The 20,497-nt window shown below is 39.2% G+C and overlaps 1 protein-coding gene and 1 long non-coding RNA gene across 9 annotated transcripts in view; one reads left to right on the forward strand and one right to left on the reverse strand.

Moving 5' to 3' along the window:
• LRMDA (leucine rich melanocyte differentiation associated) overlaps positions 1-20,497 on the forward strand; it is an 865,870-nt gene that overhangs the window by 733,401 nt on the left and 111,972 nt on the right. For 2 of the 5 annotated variants that reach the window (XR_012905545.2, XR_012905546.2), the window contains 2 exons: positions 1,250-1,337; positions 19,695-19,783. Coding sequence is in view for 3 of the 5 variants with exons in the window: in XM_089780046.1 (XP_089636172.1) it covers positions 1,250-1,432 (183 nt within the window). In the remaining 2 variants the exon portion in view is untranslated. Of the gene's footprint in view, positions 1-1,249; positions 13,076-19,694; positions 19,784-20,497 lie in introns of those variants that run through there. The other 3 variants (XM_075934703.2, XM_075934705.2, XM_089780046.1) reach the window with 2 other exon arrangements.
• The window catches only part of LOC149523969 (uncharacterized), a 98,078-nt gene that overhangs the window by 64,780 nt on the left and 12,801 nt on the right, over positions 1-20,497 (reverse strand). The gene's annotated exons all lie outside the window — the stretch shown is intronic.

The raw sequence follows: 20,497 nt of genomic DNA on the forward strand, positions 1-20,497 counted from the left end.
ATCTGTCCAATTAAAAAAGTCTGTGTCAGAGTGCTGGAGTGACTGGGTTAGTTTAGTTTATAAGTGCCACTCTTGTCAGTGGCTTTGCTGATATGAGTCATGAAACAATACATTGTCATTGGATTTAAGAAAAAGCTTAATGGTTGTATTTGTTCTTCCCCTTTGTTTTGTCTTCTCTAGAAATCATCAGTCTGATTTTTCAATCTAGATGAGTCTGTTGTAGTGGTAGGAAAAACAGTGTGGTGAAAACTAAGTGCTTCATCTCCACCATATTAACTAACATGGAAAGGACATGAAAGCCTTGGAGATTAACTGCATGTGAACACTAAATGCTGCTACTGTGCTGCCAAAGCATCTTTTTAAGGACTACTCTATGGGAATGATACATGTTCATAAACAAGACCTAACTTTTGCTTTAGGATCTGATTCCAACAACATAACATTGCTGCCCTGTGACTTGGAAGCATAAATAGAGCCTTGTTCTGGCCTTTGTAATGTGTAGGCCTTTATAATGTTCTCTTGGGATACAACCCTGTCTCACTGCATAAAATGTACTTTGCTCTGGATTTAAACACCTCTATGTTTCCTTTGGATAACAAAGGAATAACATCTGATGTTCTTTATTGTGGGGAACCTTTGGGATTGTGTTGGATAGGATCATTTGTCTCGAACCCTTGTATTAAATTAGGTGGTTTTTTTAAATTCAATCAGACTTTTCAGATGTCTTAAACTTTTGATACAGGTGATTATTCCTATTTTATTTCTTTTGCATGATACATTATGAGCATTCTTGTGACATAACCCTCTATCTTCCCACTGAGGCAATGAGTAGTGCATAATGTGTTTCTTTTCAAAAAAAGAGGTGATAATTAAATCTACCTTCCTATCCTGTGGAAAGTATTGGCTGATTGATGACTTTCTTGCCAAAGCACTTGCACTGAACTAACAATAAAATTTTTATTGTGGGCCAAAGATTCATAATAGAAGTGTTGTTTTCTAAAGTGGTGATGCAGGTGAGAGAATTTGTTTAAGGACATTATTCTCGTATCACGGTAGGAAAAGTTAGGGATCCTACTGCCTTTCGAGAATTGGCAACTAACTTTTAAATCCTTATGTTTTCTAACATGATTATTTATCAGTGCTACATATGACTGTCAAATCTGTGTAATCGCATCATCTAGCTCCTCCTAGTTTAATCATTGACTTTCCTTTGAGTGTTGATAACACATGTATCTGTTTTATCACCCAGGCCTCCTCCAGTGATGCTGCCTCAGTCTCCCCTGAGTCACACTATACGCCTTTGCCTTCAGGATCCAGGGATCTCACCAATCACAGAGGTAAAAACCAAACTTTGATTGCTACGAACCACGTCAAGGTGGTAAACTTTGCTGTAAGGCCTTCCAAATGCATTACTGCTGCACCGGCACTTTAGAGAGAACACTGTGCTTTTTCAAGCAGTTGATGAGAAAACCATACCTGTCAAGACTACAGATTTTAACTCATATTAAACAGGATTTAGAGGTAGTCTACTGGGAAAGCAAATAAATCTATGGAATAATAACATTTAGCGATTTAAAAAAATATAAAGAGATTAGAGTACTTAAATATTGCTAAGTAGATGATTACATGCAGCACTGGTGATCTTGAAAGAATTTGTAAATTCTAATATTTGTGAAGAGAGGGTTATTTTGCAATTTAACAATTGAGGGCTACAATTTCAAAATGTTAACACACATTTATGTTGCAATAAAAAGGGATTCTGTTCTGCTTTTCAACATTAAAAGGGGATCAGTGTGCAATTTCCCTTTTTATCGGTACTTAGAACTTCAAAACCACCTTGGGCAAATTCTCAGGTTCCATAGACATGGCTAGGGAAGCAGACAAAGAACTTTAGTTGCTATTCCAAGCTACTTCTCATTTGTTCCAAAAAAGGAAGAACTTTGAAAAACTCGGAGCACTCTGCAGCCAGAAGCCAGTGTAGGAATAGCCATATAAATCCTACAAGGTGCTCACTGGATTCCATATAGTTTTAAAATTATAACTGCTTTCCCAATGGCTTTGATAGAGCCTTGTTGAATAGCGACACACCTCTTCTGTAAAGGTTACTTACAATCAGTTCCTATATATAAGACTGGCTTTGCTGTAAGTTGTGTTACCATTTATCTCAGTGTCTGGAAATTGACTTAGCCTCTTCTACTAGTTATTGAGAAGCTGAACAATGTGCAATGTCCAATGCTACTTGGTGCTTTCAAGGAAGGTGAAAGAGCTCATACAAAAACCTGACTGCTGGTGCCAGACTTTTTCTGAAGGTCAGCAAAAAGTACAGAAAGTGAAGGAAGTTGAAGGTGTTGAATCACTTTATCTTTGTCATTTATGCCATACAGTAATTAACATTTCTAGGAGAGAAGGGACTAAACCAATGCTGGATCTCACAGTGCCCTAGACTTTTAGGATGTAAAAATTAGAAGCCACCGAGATGTATTGTGTGGCTTGAGCCCATCTTTAATTTCTAGGTAAATGCTGTTGTGTTGAGATTGGCATCCTGCTGTTGGGTTAGATAGCTTTTCTCTAGAACAAGTGAACACTGCAAGTGCCAAAGAGTGAAAGAGATTATTTCAAACTCCCAGCTCATCTGATGAAATTGGTTTTATCCAAAAAAGCTCATGATCCTATAGCTTTGTTAGTATCTAAGTTGCCACATTGTTGCTACTCATTGTTTTTAGAAGATCTATTACAGGTTATATCCCTCAATTATGGGTCAGTTTCTCTTGTAATCCAGTTCTTTATGGGCGTGTCTGGCAGTGGGAGCATATCTTTATATGGCTGCACATTTAGAACCCGGTGTTATATTGACTCCCATTGCATTCTGTGGGGCATGGAGGTATTCATACTCCTCATGCAACGAGGGAAATGGTAACCCCAAATTCTCTAGTTTTACCCCCTTTGCTGCTCACTCCTGTGAACAGGAAAGACGAATTCTTCTATTAGAAATAAACACAACCGTGTTTTCCTCTGGGCCCTTTAAATCACCGCTGAAATGCTCTGTGGTGCGCTCAGGGCAGCTTTCAGGCCTGGGTAGGGGCATGCTCTGGTCTAGGCCATCCTAGGGGCTGATTGCCCATTTGACCCCCTCTGCCTAAGGTACTGCCCTTTCTGGGAGCACAGAACTGCTGTTCCCCCGACCATACCCAGGGGCCCAGCGAGGTTGTTGACTCCCCTTACTGTCCATACAAGGTTTTTTAAGCATCTAATAATGAAGTGATCCAACAGAAGAGATCAGCACCCCTAGTTTGCCCCCCTACAATACTCTTGTTGGACTAAGTTTCAAAGGTAGTAGCCGTAAATTCCAGCCACGTGATTGAGATAAGTTTTGGATCCAAAAATCAAACTCCTAAGGTTAGTTATTCAGCTGCAATAGGCTAACATTTTACGTCTCAATAACTGTGTTTAAATAAATGTCACTTCCAGATATATATTAAATACTAAATAATCATTGTTCCAAATACCTACTCCAATATGTTGGAACATCAGAGTTGTGAAAGACATTTGCAATTCTTTTGCAACTAGTGAAAATTCATTACGTAAACTAAAAGCCCCCAAATTTGGTGATATTCTTCTTTCTTTAAACTTCCACTGATTAAGCTGTGCCAAATTTCAGATTTGTGCTATGTGATGTGGGCATGAAGAAAATACACAAAGAAAAAACATTACATTTATGTTGTGAGTAACAGAAATATGACTTTTCTTTATAAACACATAGATATAGAATGTTAATTGGTAAGCAACCTAATAGTATGTTAGCAGAATCCTTCAAGGAGGGTCCATGTGTGAAGACCCTGTTATCTTCCTGTTCCTCAGCTTTAATTCAATTCTATCACATCACATAACAGATCTTAAAATAATTTTTTAAATTAATGTAATTGCATGTTGAACTTCTCTAGTACAGAAATATCTGGTCTGGAATCACCCATCATCTGGAATGATTTTAGTCAGTCGGCTGTTCACTTATCGTGGGTGTTTCCCATGGTCCCATAAAGTTTGTTTACAGCCACCAGTCCTAGCTCTCAATGTTCTGTGCTGTTATTCAGCTCTAATTTACCCCTAAATGTCCTCTAACAGCCCAGTAAGCAGTGGAAGTGTTGGCAATGCTGCTAGACAATATTGACCTCCTCTGGTCCGGCGAACTTCTCTGGTTCAGAACTGGTCAGGTCCTGAGGGTGCCAGACTAGAGAGGTTCAACCTGTAGAACAGTGCAGTATAGTTGTAGCCTTGTGGGTCCAATGATATTAGAGGGAGAAGGTGGGTGAGATCCAATCTTTGATTGGACCAACTTCTGTTGATATGAGAGACAAATTCTCAGTTCATTTGGGATCTTACTTCTATTTCTCCCACACCACTTGCTTTCCAGTAACACTTTATGAAAACCTTCTCTCCTTGCCTCCTGAAACAAACACTGACACATCCAACCTACACAACCAACACTCCATTTACTTAAATGGATTGTACCAAGTCCCATCATGAATTTAAGACGAGACATAACAGTTCCGATTTTCCTGTAAATGTAAATCACTGTTACCTCACTGCCTCAGTGAGAGTGAGCTTTTATAGAGATTATTTTGTGTGCCAGCTCTCTGCCACACCAGTGTGTGTGCCTTGTCACCAAAATGCTCGAGACTCAGCCAGTCTTTAGCTTGCCTTAATGGTAACAGTCAGTGAATTCCAATTCTCCAGAGCTGTGTTTTGGTAGCGTCTCTCACTAGGGACTCTCAGAAATTAAGTGTGCTGCCTCCAAAGAGACAGAACACGCACCAATTAGTTAGCTGAAAACTCACACTGTATATCACTGAGAGAGTTTATAGTAAAGCTAAGAAGTTTATTAACAAAGAACAGATCTGTGCGCCCAAGGAAGAGGAAAAGAGACAGATACAGTTACAAACAAAGCATTGTTACTAATCCCTAAAACTTAAGTCAAACAAGTTATATCTCTATCTAAAACAGTTTCTTACCCCCAGACACTTATCAGCTCTCTCCCTTCGGACCAAGAGAATCCACCATTCACAGACTCTGAGGGTCCTGTTCCTTATGTCGCCAACAGGATGGATAACTAAAATCTTATTTTATATTATCCAAACTCCCTTGCCTGTGCCTCGAGCCATGAATCTGAAGTGCGGATTCTGCCCGCTGGTATGACCGCTAACCTGTCCTCTCCTCTGCTTGTTAGCTTGATATTGTCTCACCCCTTCTTGTAATCAGGCAGGTAAATTCATATTCCTTTATATAAGATAAACTTGATGTACGCACTGCCTCCCAAACACATTTTAAGAACATTTTTCCAGCACATACACCTAATCCCTTGTACACAACCTATATACACGGCACAATGATTTTTGGGTCCAGCATATTTGCTGTTTACACATATCTTAAATGAGGCCATTTAGATACATATATATTATGACAACAGTTTATTGGAAGTAAAAAGAAAGTGTCAGGCCTGATATGAGCTGCAATGTATCGAACCCTCTGCCATTTTGCACGAGGGGAATTCCCAGGGTCACAGCAGTCTATATAAGGAATGATAATCGGGTCCTGCATTTAATACGTTCTATGACTTGTCTTCAACTCTGACAGCAAAAAGCGCTTCATGTGCACGGATTGGCAGACATTAACAATGATGCAGAAATGGACAACATTCAAGGGCTGGTGTGAGACAGAATGTAGTGGGAAATGTTCTACCACGACACACGTGCTTGTGAAAAGGCTTCCTTGAGAGAGGGTTTCCACTGTTTAAACTTAGAATAGGGAACTCTGGGAATGAGTCCAATCGTGCACTATACAGTGAAACTCTGTTAACCAGAAAACTTTAACTGGCATTGCCCCCCAGCCACAATACTGTCACATCTTTAGGCGCACAGGCCTGGCTTGGTTTACCATAATTGGCTTAACAATTTTTTATTTAAGAAGTACTAATCATCTTTAACTCAAAATAGAAATGTGAGACCAACTGCCTCACACTACAAAACTACCAATATTCAAAACTTGAGTTTTACTACTATTGTCCATTGGTTTTTCCTAGGTTGATGGGACCCTCAGATAAAGGGAATTTTGAGATAACCAGAACGCCTTAATCCCCGAGCATGCCAGATAACACAGGTTTTACTATAATTCACTACTGGTCACTGAGTCACTCTTTGAGGCACCACATAACGACCACACATTCTCCTCATACTTAGTTGTGTTAATTTTTTTAAGCACAATGCAATTGTTGCAGGATGTGTATAAACAAGCTAAAGCGCACAACATCCAGTCATAGATCTTTGGGCTTTTTCTGCGACCTGAGGCAAGTCTTGTTGCTAGGAATTTGGCTGTCAAGAAGTTGTACCATTCAGTCATGCCAGTATGTATGTGCACATGTTTTTATTTTAAAAATGTAGTTATATAGCATCTATCCCCAGGTACTTGGGTACTTAAAAAGGTTAACAAAGATAGCTATCTTAAAACTGGGCTTTCAAGGACTTTGACTATCAAAAGGGCAGCAAAGAAGTTATAATTTATAGCTGGTCAGATGAGCTGCCTTGAAAGAAACCCTTTGCAGTGAGCCATGAAGAGCAGTTCTATGGATGTATTCAGAAAAGAAGTTACAGATATGAGGTTATTCAACCAACAACAGTTTGTCTGGGACTTGAGCTAGATGAAACTTTGGGAATGGGCAGAAGTAGATGTAGAGAGAGAATGTGGGAGACACTAAGTAGGTCTAGATTACTAAAGTCTTATAATCTAGATTTGTAATTAACAGGACAATAGGACAGAGTCACCTTGGGCCTAGATTATTAATGGTTATTCCATCAGTAAGACCTTTAATTAAATGTATTGTCTCACCAGCAACCAGAGCAGATCACAGAGGAGTAGGTGTTATTGATTCCCTTGCAGCTATATCAAGAAAGAGTCAGGCAGCCTTATTCTGCAACTGTTGCAGTTTCTTGATCAATTTCAAGGGAAACCTAATTAAAAACAAATTACAATAATTTATCCTGGAAGAGATGAAGGCTTGAATGACAAAGGTGAGCTCAACATTAGAGGGGAAAGTTTTCTGGGTTCTGCCTAAAAATCGAATTTGTAAAATATACTTCTTTTGGGCTAGAGGGAGTATAAAAGTGGAAATGGAGAGGATTGGCAACCCCCAAAATACCTTCCAATGCTAAATCTCTCTAGTCCAATAGAAGCTTAATTTTAAAAATAAGTACTTTCAAGTCCTTTGACTGAAAGTGGGACTCTTTGTATAAGTAAAGTTAAGCACAAGCATAAATGTTTTAAGGGCTGGACCCAATGACGATCCCTTTTCTAACATGTGAAGGGACAAAAATTGACATTTATTATAAAGAACTATTTTAAAATGTAAGGGGCTCATTTCTGAAGACTGTTGTGCAGATCTACAAATAACACTGAAAAGTCACACTCTTCTTAAATCAAAGGCATGAGAAAGAGAAGCAAATCAGTTTGCATGACAACTTGCTTCCGGAAAGATAATTATCCTGCATATATTATCATTACCATCTTCTCTGTTGTTATTATTGACACAGTTGTTAGGTGCTCATCCCATCTTCCAGCCAGAGGCTTAGTTTAAGTTTGAAATTGACTGCTAGGAATGTCACAGAATAATTTACATAGCAACTTATCATAATTAGTTATAGTTTGCAGTTTCCTTAATGTGAACTGCACTTTATGCTTTGCAATTGATTTCTTCTATATCTCTGCATAAAATAGCTTAATGCGTGCCATCCAAAAATATGTGTGGGTAGTTTTTATCATTTAGTTAACCTGAGGGATCATAAAATAAATGTTAACAGAACCTATAAATAGGGAGTATTGGCTTTAACTCATTTAATAAGTCGAAATGAGATGAGTAAGAGGGAAGTTTAAGTGGATAAAATATATTGAGGTTCCATGCCAAGCAGAAATATTGTGAAAATAGAGAGAAGTTTTCTATGTTGGCTTGTATGAAAGCAAGCAAGGCACTTCATAGAGAATCCAGGATTTCTGTTTCTCGCATTGGGTCATATGCATTGGTAGTACAATATAGAGCAAATCAGCAAGCCACCAGTTTGGTCAAAATGGCAACAAGACCTTCTCCCAAATGTAGAAACTGTGATTAGCTAAACCTGGTCTACCATACAGCAGAAAGTTGAAATAAACTGGAATCGAATAAGTTTCCGTGCAGTCCACAAAAGGAGTACCACCAGACGCTGGCTGGAGCTGCCCTCAGCATTCGATGTGTGATCCATACTCGATCTGCTAAATTGAATGCCAGAAAATCGACCTCTGGAGCATAGATCTTCCACGTAGGATAGATGTGCCCCTAGTATAATACAAGTGAAATACGCACAGTTCAAATTTGGGGGTAGGGGGCAGTGACAGTCAAAAGGATCATGTTTTGAGAGCAAATTCACTGCAAAACTTATGCTGAATATCAGCAAATATTTCCCCAAAGCAAGTTGCATTAAGATCCAGAATTCTCTCGCTCTGTTGTTAGCACTGTCGACGATAAGACTGGAATAAGCAGTTCAAGGTGAAAGACCTGACTGCACTACCCTGTACAGACTTTATTGCATACACAGCTTGACAGTTCTGGAAAATTGCAACCATGCAGAGTAGAGACCAAGATTATGACAGTCGTGTTATGTCCAATGTGAAGAAGACGAAACCTCTAAAGAAGATTTATAGAATTGAGGTCAAAGAAAGTAGAACAAGAGGCCAACCACAAATGAGGTTAGAAGATATGAATTGGAAGAATTTAAGAAACCTAATTTTTCCCATGTTGCCTCCCGTTGAAGGAAGAATTGCAAAGGACCATTCTAAATGGAAATCCATTCTACATGCCAATATGGCTGCATCAGACCCATATGAATTGATGGTTCTGGTATTTTGGCTGGTGTCAATCTGTCTAGAGTGGTTCATGATTGTGAGTGCCCACCCCAGGTCAGATTATCAAAAAAAAACCAGGGCAAAAATGACACATGGGTTGTATGTTTATAATTTGATTTCACAGACCCACTAACAAGTGTGAACTCCTAAAGCACTATAACCGTCATACCACGGAGTCACAGACTAGCCCCAGAGGCATTTCAGTCTATCTTGCCATGCAGCCAAGATTGACTTTGAGGGAGACGGTTGTTGTACACGAATGTCACAATAATATTCGGGTTACTCCTCTCCAAAGCAGTTGGGAACTCCTTGCATATGCTTAGAAACCTTTTCCTGGGGAAGGAGTGTCCTTTACAAGCCTACTGTTTGATAATTCCTGTTGCAGCAGTTGATGTTCATGGAGGAGGCGTAGGCCAGTAGTCTGTGTGACAAGGACTGGCTTAGGCGCCTAGTGATTCAAAGGGGCCTGGGCCTCCCAGCTGCTGCTACTGTGGCAGCAGTGGCAACTGGAGACCCAGGCCTTTTAAATCACCACAGGAGCACTGTGCCACATGCTCTTTGTGGCTCTAAGGGCTGGAGGAGGGGCGGAGGGCTGTGCTCTGGGTGGCGCTCAGGGCTGGTTATCCCTGGCCCTGCCCCTTCCGCCCAAGGGTCCACCCCTTCCTGGAGTGCAGAGCTCCCCTCCCCCAGCCTTGCTCAGGGGCCTGTGAAGGCTGTTGTCTCCCTGAACTGGGGATCTTGTGGGAAGGCACAGAGTAATGAGGCTGACCTTGCAGCCATCATAGGTGCAGCTGCCACTGGAATGGAGACTGCTCTAAAAGAGAGAGCTCTTTAGTGGACAATTTGCCTTGTGAAGTAGTGAGAAATCTCTTTCAAAATCCATGTGTTTTGCAATAAAGCACAGACACTTGACCAAATCAGTTGGTTTTGATTTTGGCCCTGACTAATATAATTGAAGGAATACATTTTTGGGTCCATTGAGTTCATGTTCTCTTTACTGAGAGTCGCCAGTTTATTTTCTGTGCTTCAAGGGAATGTTGGATTTGAATCAGAATACTGTAGATTATTAAAACATCAGCATAAAAATGAACCACTGTCTTGTGTATTACATTGATGGGAGCAGCCAGTCATGTGGAACTAGGGAGGAGTGAACAGGCTTGGAATTTTATATGAACTAACTCCAAGCATTGCTCAAAATGCGCATAAAAGATTTTCTGAGGTTCAGAAAAGTTGTTAATACTTTTTAAATGAAATACTTTTTATTTTGTGAGTTTCATCTGCATTGTTCATGTTGAATCAGAAACTCTGAATCCCGAGGCAGGAGAAAGCTGTACGTCTATTGTTTGGCAAGCTGACCAGAAGGAGAAAGTTGAACAGAACACTCTTGGGTAGTATGATGTCGAAATAAGAATTGCTGGGCCTTGAAGAGGATTGTGTAAGAGCAGAAGAGGAAGTAAAGTGCCTAAAATCTTAAGTATAAGATTTAAAACCTTTGTTTGGGATTTTCAAAGAAGCATAAAAAGCCAGGTGCCCAAGTCTCATTCATATTCAGAGAGCGCAAGATAAATAGCATTCATAGGATACTTCAAAAACACCAACATTTATTTTCACATTACATGCAATATAGCAAAGTCCTATATTCCCTTATTAGACTACTCAAAGAATGCTCCCACCTCCATAACTTTTGAGTCTCTATTATGACTTCCCCAAATTCAGCACAACCGTTCCACAAACCTAGCTGCCAGTCACCCCTATCAGAGAAGAGAGAAAATGAATAATAGGGAAACAGCTGTGGCTGCAAGGTGACAGAACAGGAAGCTTCACGTTTTTCAAGGCATTTTCTCATGCAAATAGCAAGAAGTCATGAACATGCTCAGTCTCCCAACACCAGCTCAATAATATGACAGAAAGTTGTGGAAAGGCTGGCTCTTAACAAAGTAAACCTACATTGAAATCAGTTTTAGGTTTGTAGCAGTCGTAGAAATTCAGTGTGGACTCAACTGGCAATCAAAAAAAAAAAATGGTCGGTAAACCAGCCGTTCGGCTCTATAATAATAACCTTTTTTAGAACAAACAAGTCCAATCATGCTATTTTTTGTAACCATGGTATTACAGCCATCTCACGGGAACGGGCTTCAAAGCAGAAGCACGGCTGTATAGAGACATACCCCTGAGAATTCTTGTATTTAGTTAGCGCTCCAGTCGAGCCTGTTTTAGTCCTCCAATTTTATCTCTCAGGCATTTTTACAGCCTCATTGGAACAAATAAACAAACATCTGGAATCATGTGGGATATTTAATTAAAAAGTTTGTTTGGCCAAAAATGGTAAAATCATGAAAAATTGCCTGTCTCCCAGCTTTGAAAGGCCAAATGATGAAGCTGTTGGCTGCATGCAGTTTTACAGTGTATTGAAATTCTTGGAGGTGCACACCTGCTGCAGTCGCCCTCTCTATTTTGATTTATAACCAATTAATGGGTGTTCAGTGCAAAGACTGTAGAATGGAATTTGAAACAGGGTGTGGTTTCGCACAACTTTAAATAATACATAGACACATGCAGCTATATTAATACAGTATGTACTGTTCTGTAAGACAAAGTGTTAGTCTTGGTACTATTAATGGCAAAAATCACATCTCCCCTCTGGAGTGCAGGTCCTTATTGTGTATGTTGCATTTATTCCATACACTAAGCTTTTCCTGATGTCAGGATGAATTCTATATGCCAATCAATGACAAAACATGTACTTGCTGGTAATGGGGAAAATAAGCTAGAGGAACTCTTGTCTTACAACTTCCAGTTTCACAACCTGCTTATATTTTTGCAAGGAGACTCCATACATCTGAAAAACAATGACTTGGACATCTAACCTTCAGCAAAGTTTGTTTTCTTTTTGTTTGTTTTAAGGCTTCCCCCCCCCTAATTTCTTGATTCTTCCTTTGTATTTCTGTACTTTCTTCTAGGCTTCTCTATCCTTGACAAACTGGGCAGTCAACTTGGCAAGGTTGGAACCTAGAATGTCTGGGTGGGTGAGGAGGATTTGCCCACATCCAATAAGCAATGATCCCGGTGCATATCTAACACCAAAAACAAAGAAAAATAGACATTGCCAGTAATGTTATGAGAAAGTCCAGGCAAACATGCTCTTTTTTCATTTAAAAGTTATGACCATTTGAGAATAAAGGTTTCTAATTGAAGCATCCATAAATATTTTAATAGACTGGTATCCCAAATAAGATGCTATATCATGTAACTATATCTATATATTAAATGCAAATGCTATTTAATGAAATGAAAGGAACATTTATGCACTTTTATAATATGCTATCATTTTTACAATTCTGCCCTGAAGGCTCAATTAGGATCAACACCATAGTGTGCTTCAAATGCACAAGACTAGACTTTCATAATTTTACTCAGACTCAATTACCCCTTACTCCATGAATATTCCCATTGACCATAATGGGACTTCTTTGGAATAAGGTGCTACACAAGGTTAACAAGATAATCAAAATCTGTCCCATGCCAAAGGACAATCCATGCACCAAATCAGTTTAAAGTAGTTGCACTGATATTGCTGTAATATGAAATCATATAATGTGCTTGTGGTTCACCTAAAGAAATTGAAGTTTTCCATAAGCATAATTTTAGGATAGACTCAATATTTGTCATAGATGAGACCTTTCGTTATAGGTCATATAGTCAGAGTTGGGGGTAATAAGTGGACAAATAAAATACTAAAACACTGGATAATTGTCTGTGCAAAAGGGCCACTAGGTAACTAGGAATTCACTTTGCATGCACAAATACAGGATTTTGCAGAAGGAGCATTCATATTTTGGTGGCCTTATCCATTTCATGCATTTACACCCTTCCTCCTCTCCACCATCCAAACAAAAAAGTATGTCTGTATTTTTGCATTACTCGGGATTCTATTTTAAAACTTAAAATGGTTGCCCTATTCTATGGGAATCATATTCTGGTTTCATGCTTAGCTGCAGGATTCTAACGTGGCTTCTGCCTGCTGTCCCATGGTGAACGTGTGTTTCTCAGCTGTGGGGAGGGGTGGGTAAATGTCATTAGAAACAAAATGCTAATTCCCACATGGTGAATACATGTGGAAGCCTCTTTACAATTAAAAAAAAAAAAGAAGAAAGAAAAGGAGAAAGAAAATAAATTTCCTGCAAAGTCAAGAAAGGCAGCCATCTGCATCAGAGCAATAAAAGTATTTTATTCCCTTGCGTGTTGGTTTTTTATGGCACACACATCTTGCTATTACATGTAAATTTCTTCCAATCCACCAGGAGCAGCCAAAAAGATGGAGTGTATTTCTTTGTGTGCGTGTGTGTTTAGTTCTGCCTTGGGGAAAGAGAGAGGTATCTTTGTAATGTTTTTGTATTTCTTCCTATGCAAGTGAAGAAAGCTGTCAACATTTTATAGGAAATAAATGACTGTATTTATAATCTCATGATATATTTGCTGATCAATGTTCCCATAAAGTTCCAAAACGAAATGCCACCTAGTATTGTTGAACAATTTTCCTCTTTTGGCTTTTTAATAATGTGCCTGTCATTAGTATTCTCATTGGACAGAAAAATAGTTGATGGCAAGTATCTTAGCACCCTTCTTTAGCTTCATACTCTGTGGAACAGCAAAACTAAGCAGTGATTTTAATGGATAAAACAATAGGCATGAGCAAGTGAAGCTGTCTTGTGTTCCTTAAGAATAAGATTGTTGATCTTTTTTAGATGTCATCAATTGTGTTGACTTACGGTTTGAGACTGACAGTGTCCATGTGTTCTGTCAGTGCCTTTTAAGAAAGCTCAGGTGTGGTTCTAAAGTACCTAGTACACATAAGCAACCTCCTGAAGCTTTCCCCACCTGTGATTGCATGAAACTGAACTAAAGCATGGAACATAATTTGTTGACTATGTACTCACACTCTCCCAATTGCTGAGAACAAAATCCAATGAAATGCAATTTTAGTACTTGCGTGTCACTAGGGAAATAGACTCCTAAAATCACATAGTGAAGCATTGGAAAATTCAGTAAATTTGTATTAAGCTTCCTGTTATAAAAGCTAAGAAACCATAGGCTTTACTTCTGAACCACAGGGCATTATTATGTAATTTTATTAGAATACCCACAAATGTAATAATGATGGTTAGTAAAGTAGGCTGGAAAAACTTGAGGTTAATAAATAAGGGCCTGATTTTTGCCCAGTTCTTCTGCAGGTGCCCAATGTAGAGAGTACAACGGAGCCTCTGTACTGCTCCTTTAAAGGCCAAGCACAGTTGCAGACCCTGAATTTATCATATCTTATATATACCTCCCCCATGTCACACAATACACCCAGTGGAATAGAGGGAGAGGCAGAACCATAGCTCAGTTTTCCCATATATACACTGGTGAATTGAGATGGGGTTTAGACATGAATAAATAGACTAGTGCGAGGCACATAAACTTTGTCATCTCATTGTTAGAACAGAATTTGAATCCATATCCCAGAGATAAAAAGATAACATACTAACATACTACCCTAGAACCTGATTATCTCTCTTAAAAAATAACCTGAATGACTTGTCGTTAAGTTATGAAATGATAAATTCTGCAGGAAAATTGACCAATTTTACATATCGTTTACATTTTTTAAAAAAAGATATAACTTGCTAGATTATTCAAACTGGTCAAGGACAATTTTATGTGGACTAATGCCAGTCATTATATATTTAAGAAATTTGATGTGTTAAGTGTCAGAGGGGTAGCCGTGTTAGTCTGAATCTGCAAAAGCATGTTAGATGTGTTAAGTGTTACTTTCATGGCACACTTACAGAGATGTTAGATTAAACCCATATTTTTACTGATAGTTCACAAGTTTTGTATTTCTTAGGAACCTTTGCATACCAGAACCAAAACCATAGGGAGACACAGCAGTCTGCTCCCTAAGGCAGAGGGACAAATGCAACCCATCTTTCTCCAGGTTGGCTTTTTGCAGGCTTCCCGCTGAAGACCCCTACAGAGCTCCCTAGCCTTCAAGCAGGAACAGAAACATTGAACATATTTTTTTCAACATACATAAAGAATAAAAAACAGGTGGAAATTAGAATGAAGAAAAAGATAGATACGCACACATCTACCAAAACTCTAAGCATTCGATGCAAAGTGGAGAGAGAAAAGGAAGCTCCTCTCTCAATTGTTAATCATGACCCTGCTGTGTATTCCTTCTCATGCCAAGCCAGAAGTGAAAAACTAAACCCTTTAAGGTGAGCTTAATAGTAACATAAGAGTTTTTTATTTTGTGGTCTTGCAAAGGAATCAGAACGTTAAGTAGCACTGTGGAAGGCATCAGGCTTTGAGAACTACTTTTTTTTCTTTGTAAGTTCTCCACTTCCATTGACTTCACACACCGCTCACTAGTGTTGATAGCATAGGAATAGGAGTTGTTGGTGTCCTTTGCCAATTTAGTTTTTCAGGGAGGGAGAAATACCAGTAGAGAATACCAATAGGTTAAATACGCGGTTCAGCTCTGGAACATCTGTTGAAAAGTCATATAAAATACAGTTCTGTTTGCTACCGTATATGAAAAAGAATCTGAGTTTGCCCAGACCTTCCACAGGTGCACAATGTGGAGGCTGAGGTGGTGTGTAGAAATGCCTCAAGTAGGAATACCATATAAGGAATGGCTACAATAAGGCATATCATAGGAACATTAAGAGCAGTGTCTTTTCTATGGATATGTCTAAACTACATGGCTCTGTCGATGGAGCCATGTAGATTAGTTTACATGAAAAAGGGAAATGAAACTGCGATTTAAATAATCGCTGCTTCATTTAAATAAAAATGGCCGCCTTACTGTGCTGATCAGCTGACGGGGATCTGCCGACCCCAGAACCCTTCGTTGGCAGATCTTTTATGCCTCTCTTTTAATCAAGATGAAGACAGAAAAGTTGCTATGGATCCAGTGTAACTGAGAGTTGAATTTGATCTTATTCTGTTGAAAATTTGGAAAACTAACAAGATTGTCAGAGCTTTTGTATTAGTGTGAAAAATGTTCCATGCTCTTCATGCATGTTGGCAGTTGGTGAGGCAGTCAGGATCCAGTCCTTACAACTCAGCGGGAGATGCTGGGATCAGTGGGGCTGGTGTTGGGACTTCTCCTACCCTGCCTTCCCCCGCGCCTGCCCCCCGTGCCACCCGCTCACCTGCCCCACCTCACCGCCACATCTTCACATCCTGCTTTGGTGCAGGAGTGGGGAGGGGAGGAGGAAACAGCAGCCACAAGCCCAGCCAACCACATCCTACCCTTCCAGTTTATTCTCGAATGTTCTTTGTGACAGACGGCATGACAGACACCGCTCCTTTTATAATAGTATAGACATAGATGATTTGTTTACATTCAGAGCAGAATTGATATTATAGCACTGCCTTGGAACTGGTGCCTATATCAAAGATGTCAAAAAAAAAAGCAGCAATAACAAGGTCATCATGATACATGAATGTCCACCAACTAAATGTATCTTTGATCACAAGCTATTTTCTAAATATAAAGATGGCATGAAGAATCAAGTACAAAGCAAAAATAGATTGTGATAAAATATGGGCGGTGTGAATTAACATTTCTATTCCTGAAGTCAAGAAGTTAGTGCATTTGAGACTACTTTAAGATTTTGATTTGTTTGGTTATTTGCTTATTCTTCATTTCATTTGCATGCTTCTGCATAAGTTATTTAATATCAATTTACAGTACCGCTTTCTTGGAAATCACTGGTTTGAAGATATATTTTCACTATTCCATTGCTTCATAGTTAAAAAGCCATTGGATTTCTGTTCTCTTGCAGATCCCGAAATTTAATGTTTAATAGAAAAAGCTTTTTCAGTCCATTCATGCAATGATTTTTTTTTATCTGGAAGTTTGGAATACTGTGGAAGCATCTAGGTTAATATTTCAGGGAGTTTTTAGTGTTTCCTACTCTTCCTGTACTTAAACTTGCACAAGATCATGGAGAAAACTCTGTGCACATGATAGACATCTCCATGCTTAAAATCAACTCAGGGCAAATGTTTAAGCCATACACATGTGACTGGAAATATGGGACTTTGAAGTCTCCACATACAAAGTAAAATAATGTTGAAATATATACGGTAACAAATAAAGTTGAGGCAATGTTGTTGTGCATTGTTAAGTTGTTACTGCATTTCAGCCCAGAAATAGGTTAATTCCTTATAATCACTTTAAAATCCTTGAGGGTGATAAGTGCTGTGTACATGTAATATGTTCCCATTATTAGCTGGCTACCGAGATATATTTCTGCTTAATAGCTGTTGTCTATTGAGCTAGTGAGGAACATATCCTGTGGGGAGGGCGGAGGGAGGGAATCAGCAGTATCTGACTTTTTCTGTGTCTAACCTAGGGTGTGTCTAGACTACATGCCTCCTTCGACGGAGGCATGTAGATTAGCCAGATCGGAAGAGGGAAATGAAGCCGCGATTAAAATAATCGCGGTTTCATTTAAATTTAAATGGCTGCCCCGATCTGCCGATCAGCTGTTTGTCGGCAGATCGGGGGAGTCTGGACGCGATGCCCCGACAAAGAAGCCTTTCTTCATCGACACAGGTAAACCTGGTTTCACGAGGCTTACCTGTGTCGATGAAGAAAGGCTTCTTTGTCGGGGCATCGCGTCCAGACTCCCCCGATCTGCCGACAAACAGCTGATCGGCAGATCGGGGCAGCCATTTAAATTTAAATGAAGCCGCGATTATTTTAATCGCGGCTTCATTTCCCTCTTCCGATCTGGCTAATCTACATGCCTCCGTCGAAGGAGGCATGTAGTCTAGACACACCCCTAGATAGATTCCATCACTAATACTCTGTTTGGCTGCAGTAGACTCCATAGCAATATCCCCTATCACCAAATGGGGTTATTGTCGGGTGGATTTTCAGGAAACCATCATGGACTGGATTAGGAGCAGACTTAGGTCCAAACTTTGTGATTTTTGTAAATCTCACTGTATTTAGGAAGAATGTAATTATTTGAGTTTAATCTTTGTCACAGCTGGACAATTTAATTTTCTTCAGCTTTATATCTCACTTCAAAAAAAGTCCCCTCAAGTGGCAAAATACTCCATACAACCGTATTACAACATTGGTTCAATGCTATCTTTGAGGGAGATTGTTCCTCATTAAAACATTTGTACAACTACTTATAGTCCGCAGGTGTTCCTTAATGATCTGACATCCAAATATTGGCGGCGTTTACCCCAAACTACTAAGATTCGACAGCAAAAAGTTATATTTATGGCTGCTTTCTTTCTGGAGCACTTATTTGCACATCTTAAAAAAGAACTCATGTTAGAAATTCCACCATGAAATCCATTTTTGCCATTTCTTATTCTTACGAATTTGGGACCGGGCTGGCAATAACTTTAAAACAGCTTATTCACATTCATGCACCACTAAATAAAATTGTTTTATTAGTGTTTTTAAAAAGGTAAAGAAAAGGAAATAAAAAAAGAAGCACTTGATAGATTGCTTTGCAGTGTCAATGATCAAATGCTTTGAAATATGTCATTGAAAAGACACTTATAAATCTGACATCTCAAGATGGTTGTCAGACTTCCTTCAATCTATGAACAATGAGAATATGTGCTTGGAGATGAAATGTGGACAAATATTTTGTCTTCTAGACAATTTCAATATATAGCCAAATAGGGGCTCTCTCAAATAATTCATTAGTCAGTTCCTGGTTTTTACCTTTTTTTGTGTGATATTAATGCGTTAGGAGAACTCTAAAATAGTGGGATTGAGCATGGTACCTTCAGAGCAGAAAAGCAATGATAGATTGAACCCACAATTCTGTTTTGACCACAAGATAACTGAGAGATTTTTTTTCATGAATTAGGAAAGAGGAGGGCTGCACTGGCTACATTTGCAGTGATTAAATCCTTTAGAAAGGATTGTAAAGTCTCTCCTGATTCTTTTTGTCCGCCACAGGATGTACAAATGCCCCAATTGGTTAATTTTAAAATATCTGCTTTTCCCTTATTTATTCTACTGCCTTTGTGTACAAAATAAGCTAACAAGGGCTAAAAAAGCTCCCGTCGTGGCTATGGTGTAAAAAGTGAGGAAATTCCGATTAACAAAGAAATCTGCATTGATAAACTGTCTTTTATGCAGAACCTCTCCAGGCACTTACAGTGCTCTAATATGCAGAGCTCAGTGAAACCAGTCCAAAAAGCTTCAGACAGTTGTACCGGGGAAGAGGGGATCTAATCATAAGGCAGGGGCTTTGGGGCACAATTAACAAAGGATAGGGCACCTGCCAGCTCATGTTTTGGTATCTGGTGGAGAAAGACTTTATAATCTTGTGCCTTACTTCATCTCATTGTGCCAAGCAAAATCTATCGCTCTACCTAGGGTACAATAGCGCACATCCTATGCTTCATGGACCCTGGCAATATCTAGGGAGAACTTAGTAACATTAGCATGGTCAGAGCCTTATCTTCATGTGTCCTTTCTTGTTTTAGAGTCATGATGTTCCAGCATATATAGTTAGTGTGTGTGTGTGTGTGTGTGTGTGTGTGTGTGTGTGTGTGTGTGTGACACACACACACACAAAACGGACAAACTCACTGGAATAGTTCATAACACCCTCGCTATTGGGGCTGTGGTAGAGTTTGCCACATTTAGATATAATTTAGTTTATTATACTATGTTCATGATACAATGGTCCCCATTAAAATGTCACTGGTGAACCTCCGACTCCTTTTCTTTTTTGAAGTGTGAGGAATACCAGACCGTCCCATTGACCACTGTATGTGTACCACTGGCAAATGCTGAGGGGATTTAGGCAACCACTGTGATACAAAGGTTAGTCAATAAAGAGAACAATATATTTTCACAACACAACACTTGAGATCTTTATAATATCACATTTTAAAGGAAAATAGAATTTACTTAGACTAGATCTCTTTATTAGTAATAGTCGCTCTTACAGGCCCTGTTGCACTAGGTGCTGTCCATATAGAGATATTTCTTGCCCCATGGTGCTAAGACACTTAGATGAATTAAACATTGGGTATGAGAAAGAAACACCATTATCCTCCTTGTACAGAAAGGAAACTGAGGCATGGGTCGTCCAAGTGACTTACCCAAGGGCCACACAGAAAATCTCTGGCACAACAGAGACTTTAATCCAAATCTTCTGAGTCTCAGACCCAGGTCTTAATCATAAAACTACTTTTTCTGTCATATAAGTGATAAAATATCTATTTCAGATTCATACATTTCTTAGGTGATAATGAACATGTATTGTGCTCCCAGTAAGGAAAAATGAAATCTTTCTCTAGATGCATTTAGAACCTTATGTGTTTCATATGAAACGTAGGCGTTGCCTCCTCCTAGCTCCTTGAGACACTGTGTGTATTTGTAGTCTTTCAAAAGTCTCACTTTTTTCCATGGGATCAAATGGACATCTCAGCTGGACTCATGCTGTCACCCAGTTTTGACAGCTGGTTTGGAGTCCTCCTTTTTTGGAGTAAATCTCCACAATGTGAAAAACAAGTAAACAAAAGAAAGCCCAGA

This window comes from Pelodiscus sinensis, chromosome 8 (genome assembly GCF_052426305.1).
Source record: "Pelodiscus sinensis isolate ZL-2025 chromosome 8, ASM5242630v1, whole genome shotgun sequence".
NCBI lineage: Eukaryota > Metazoa > Chordata > Testudines > Trionychidae > Pelodiscus > Pelodiscus sinensis.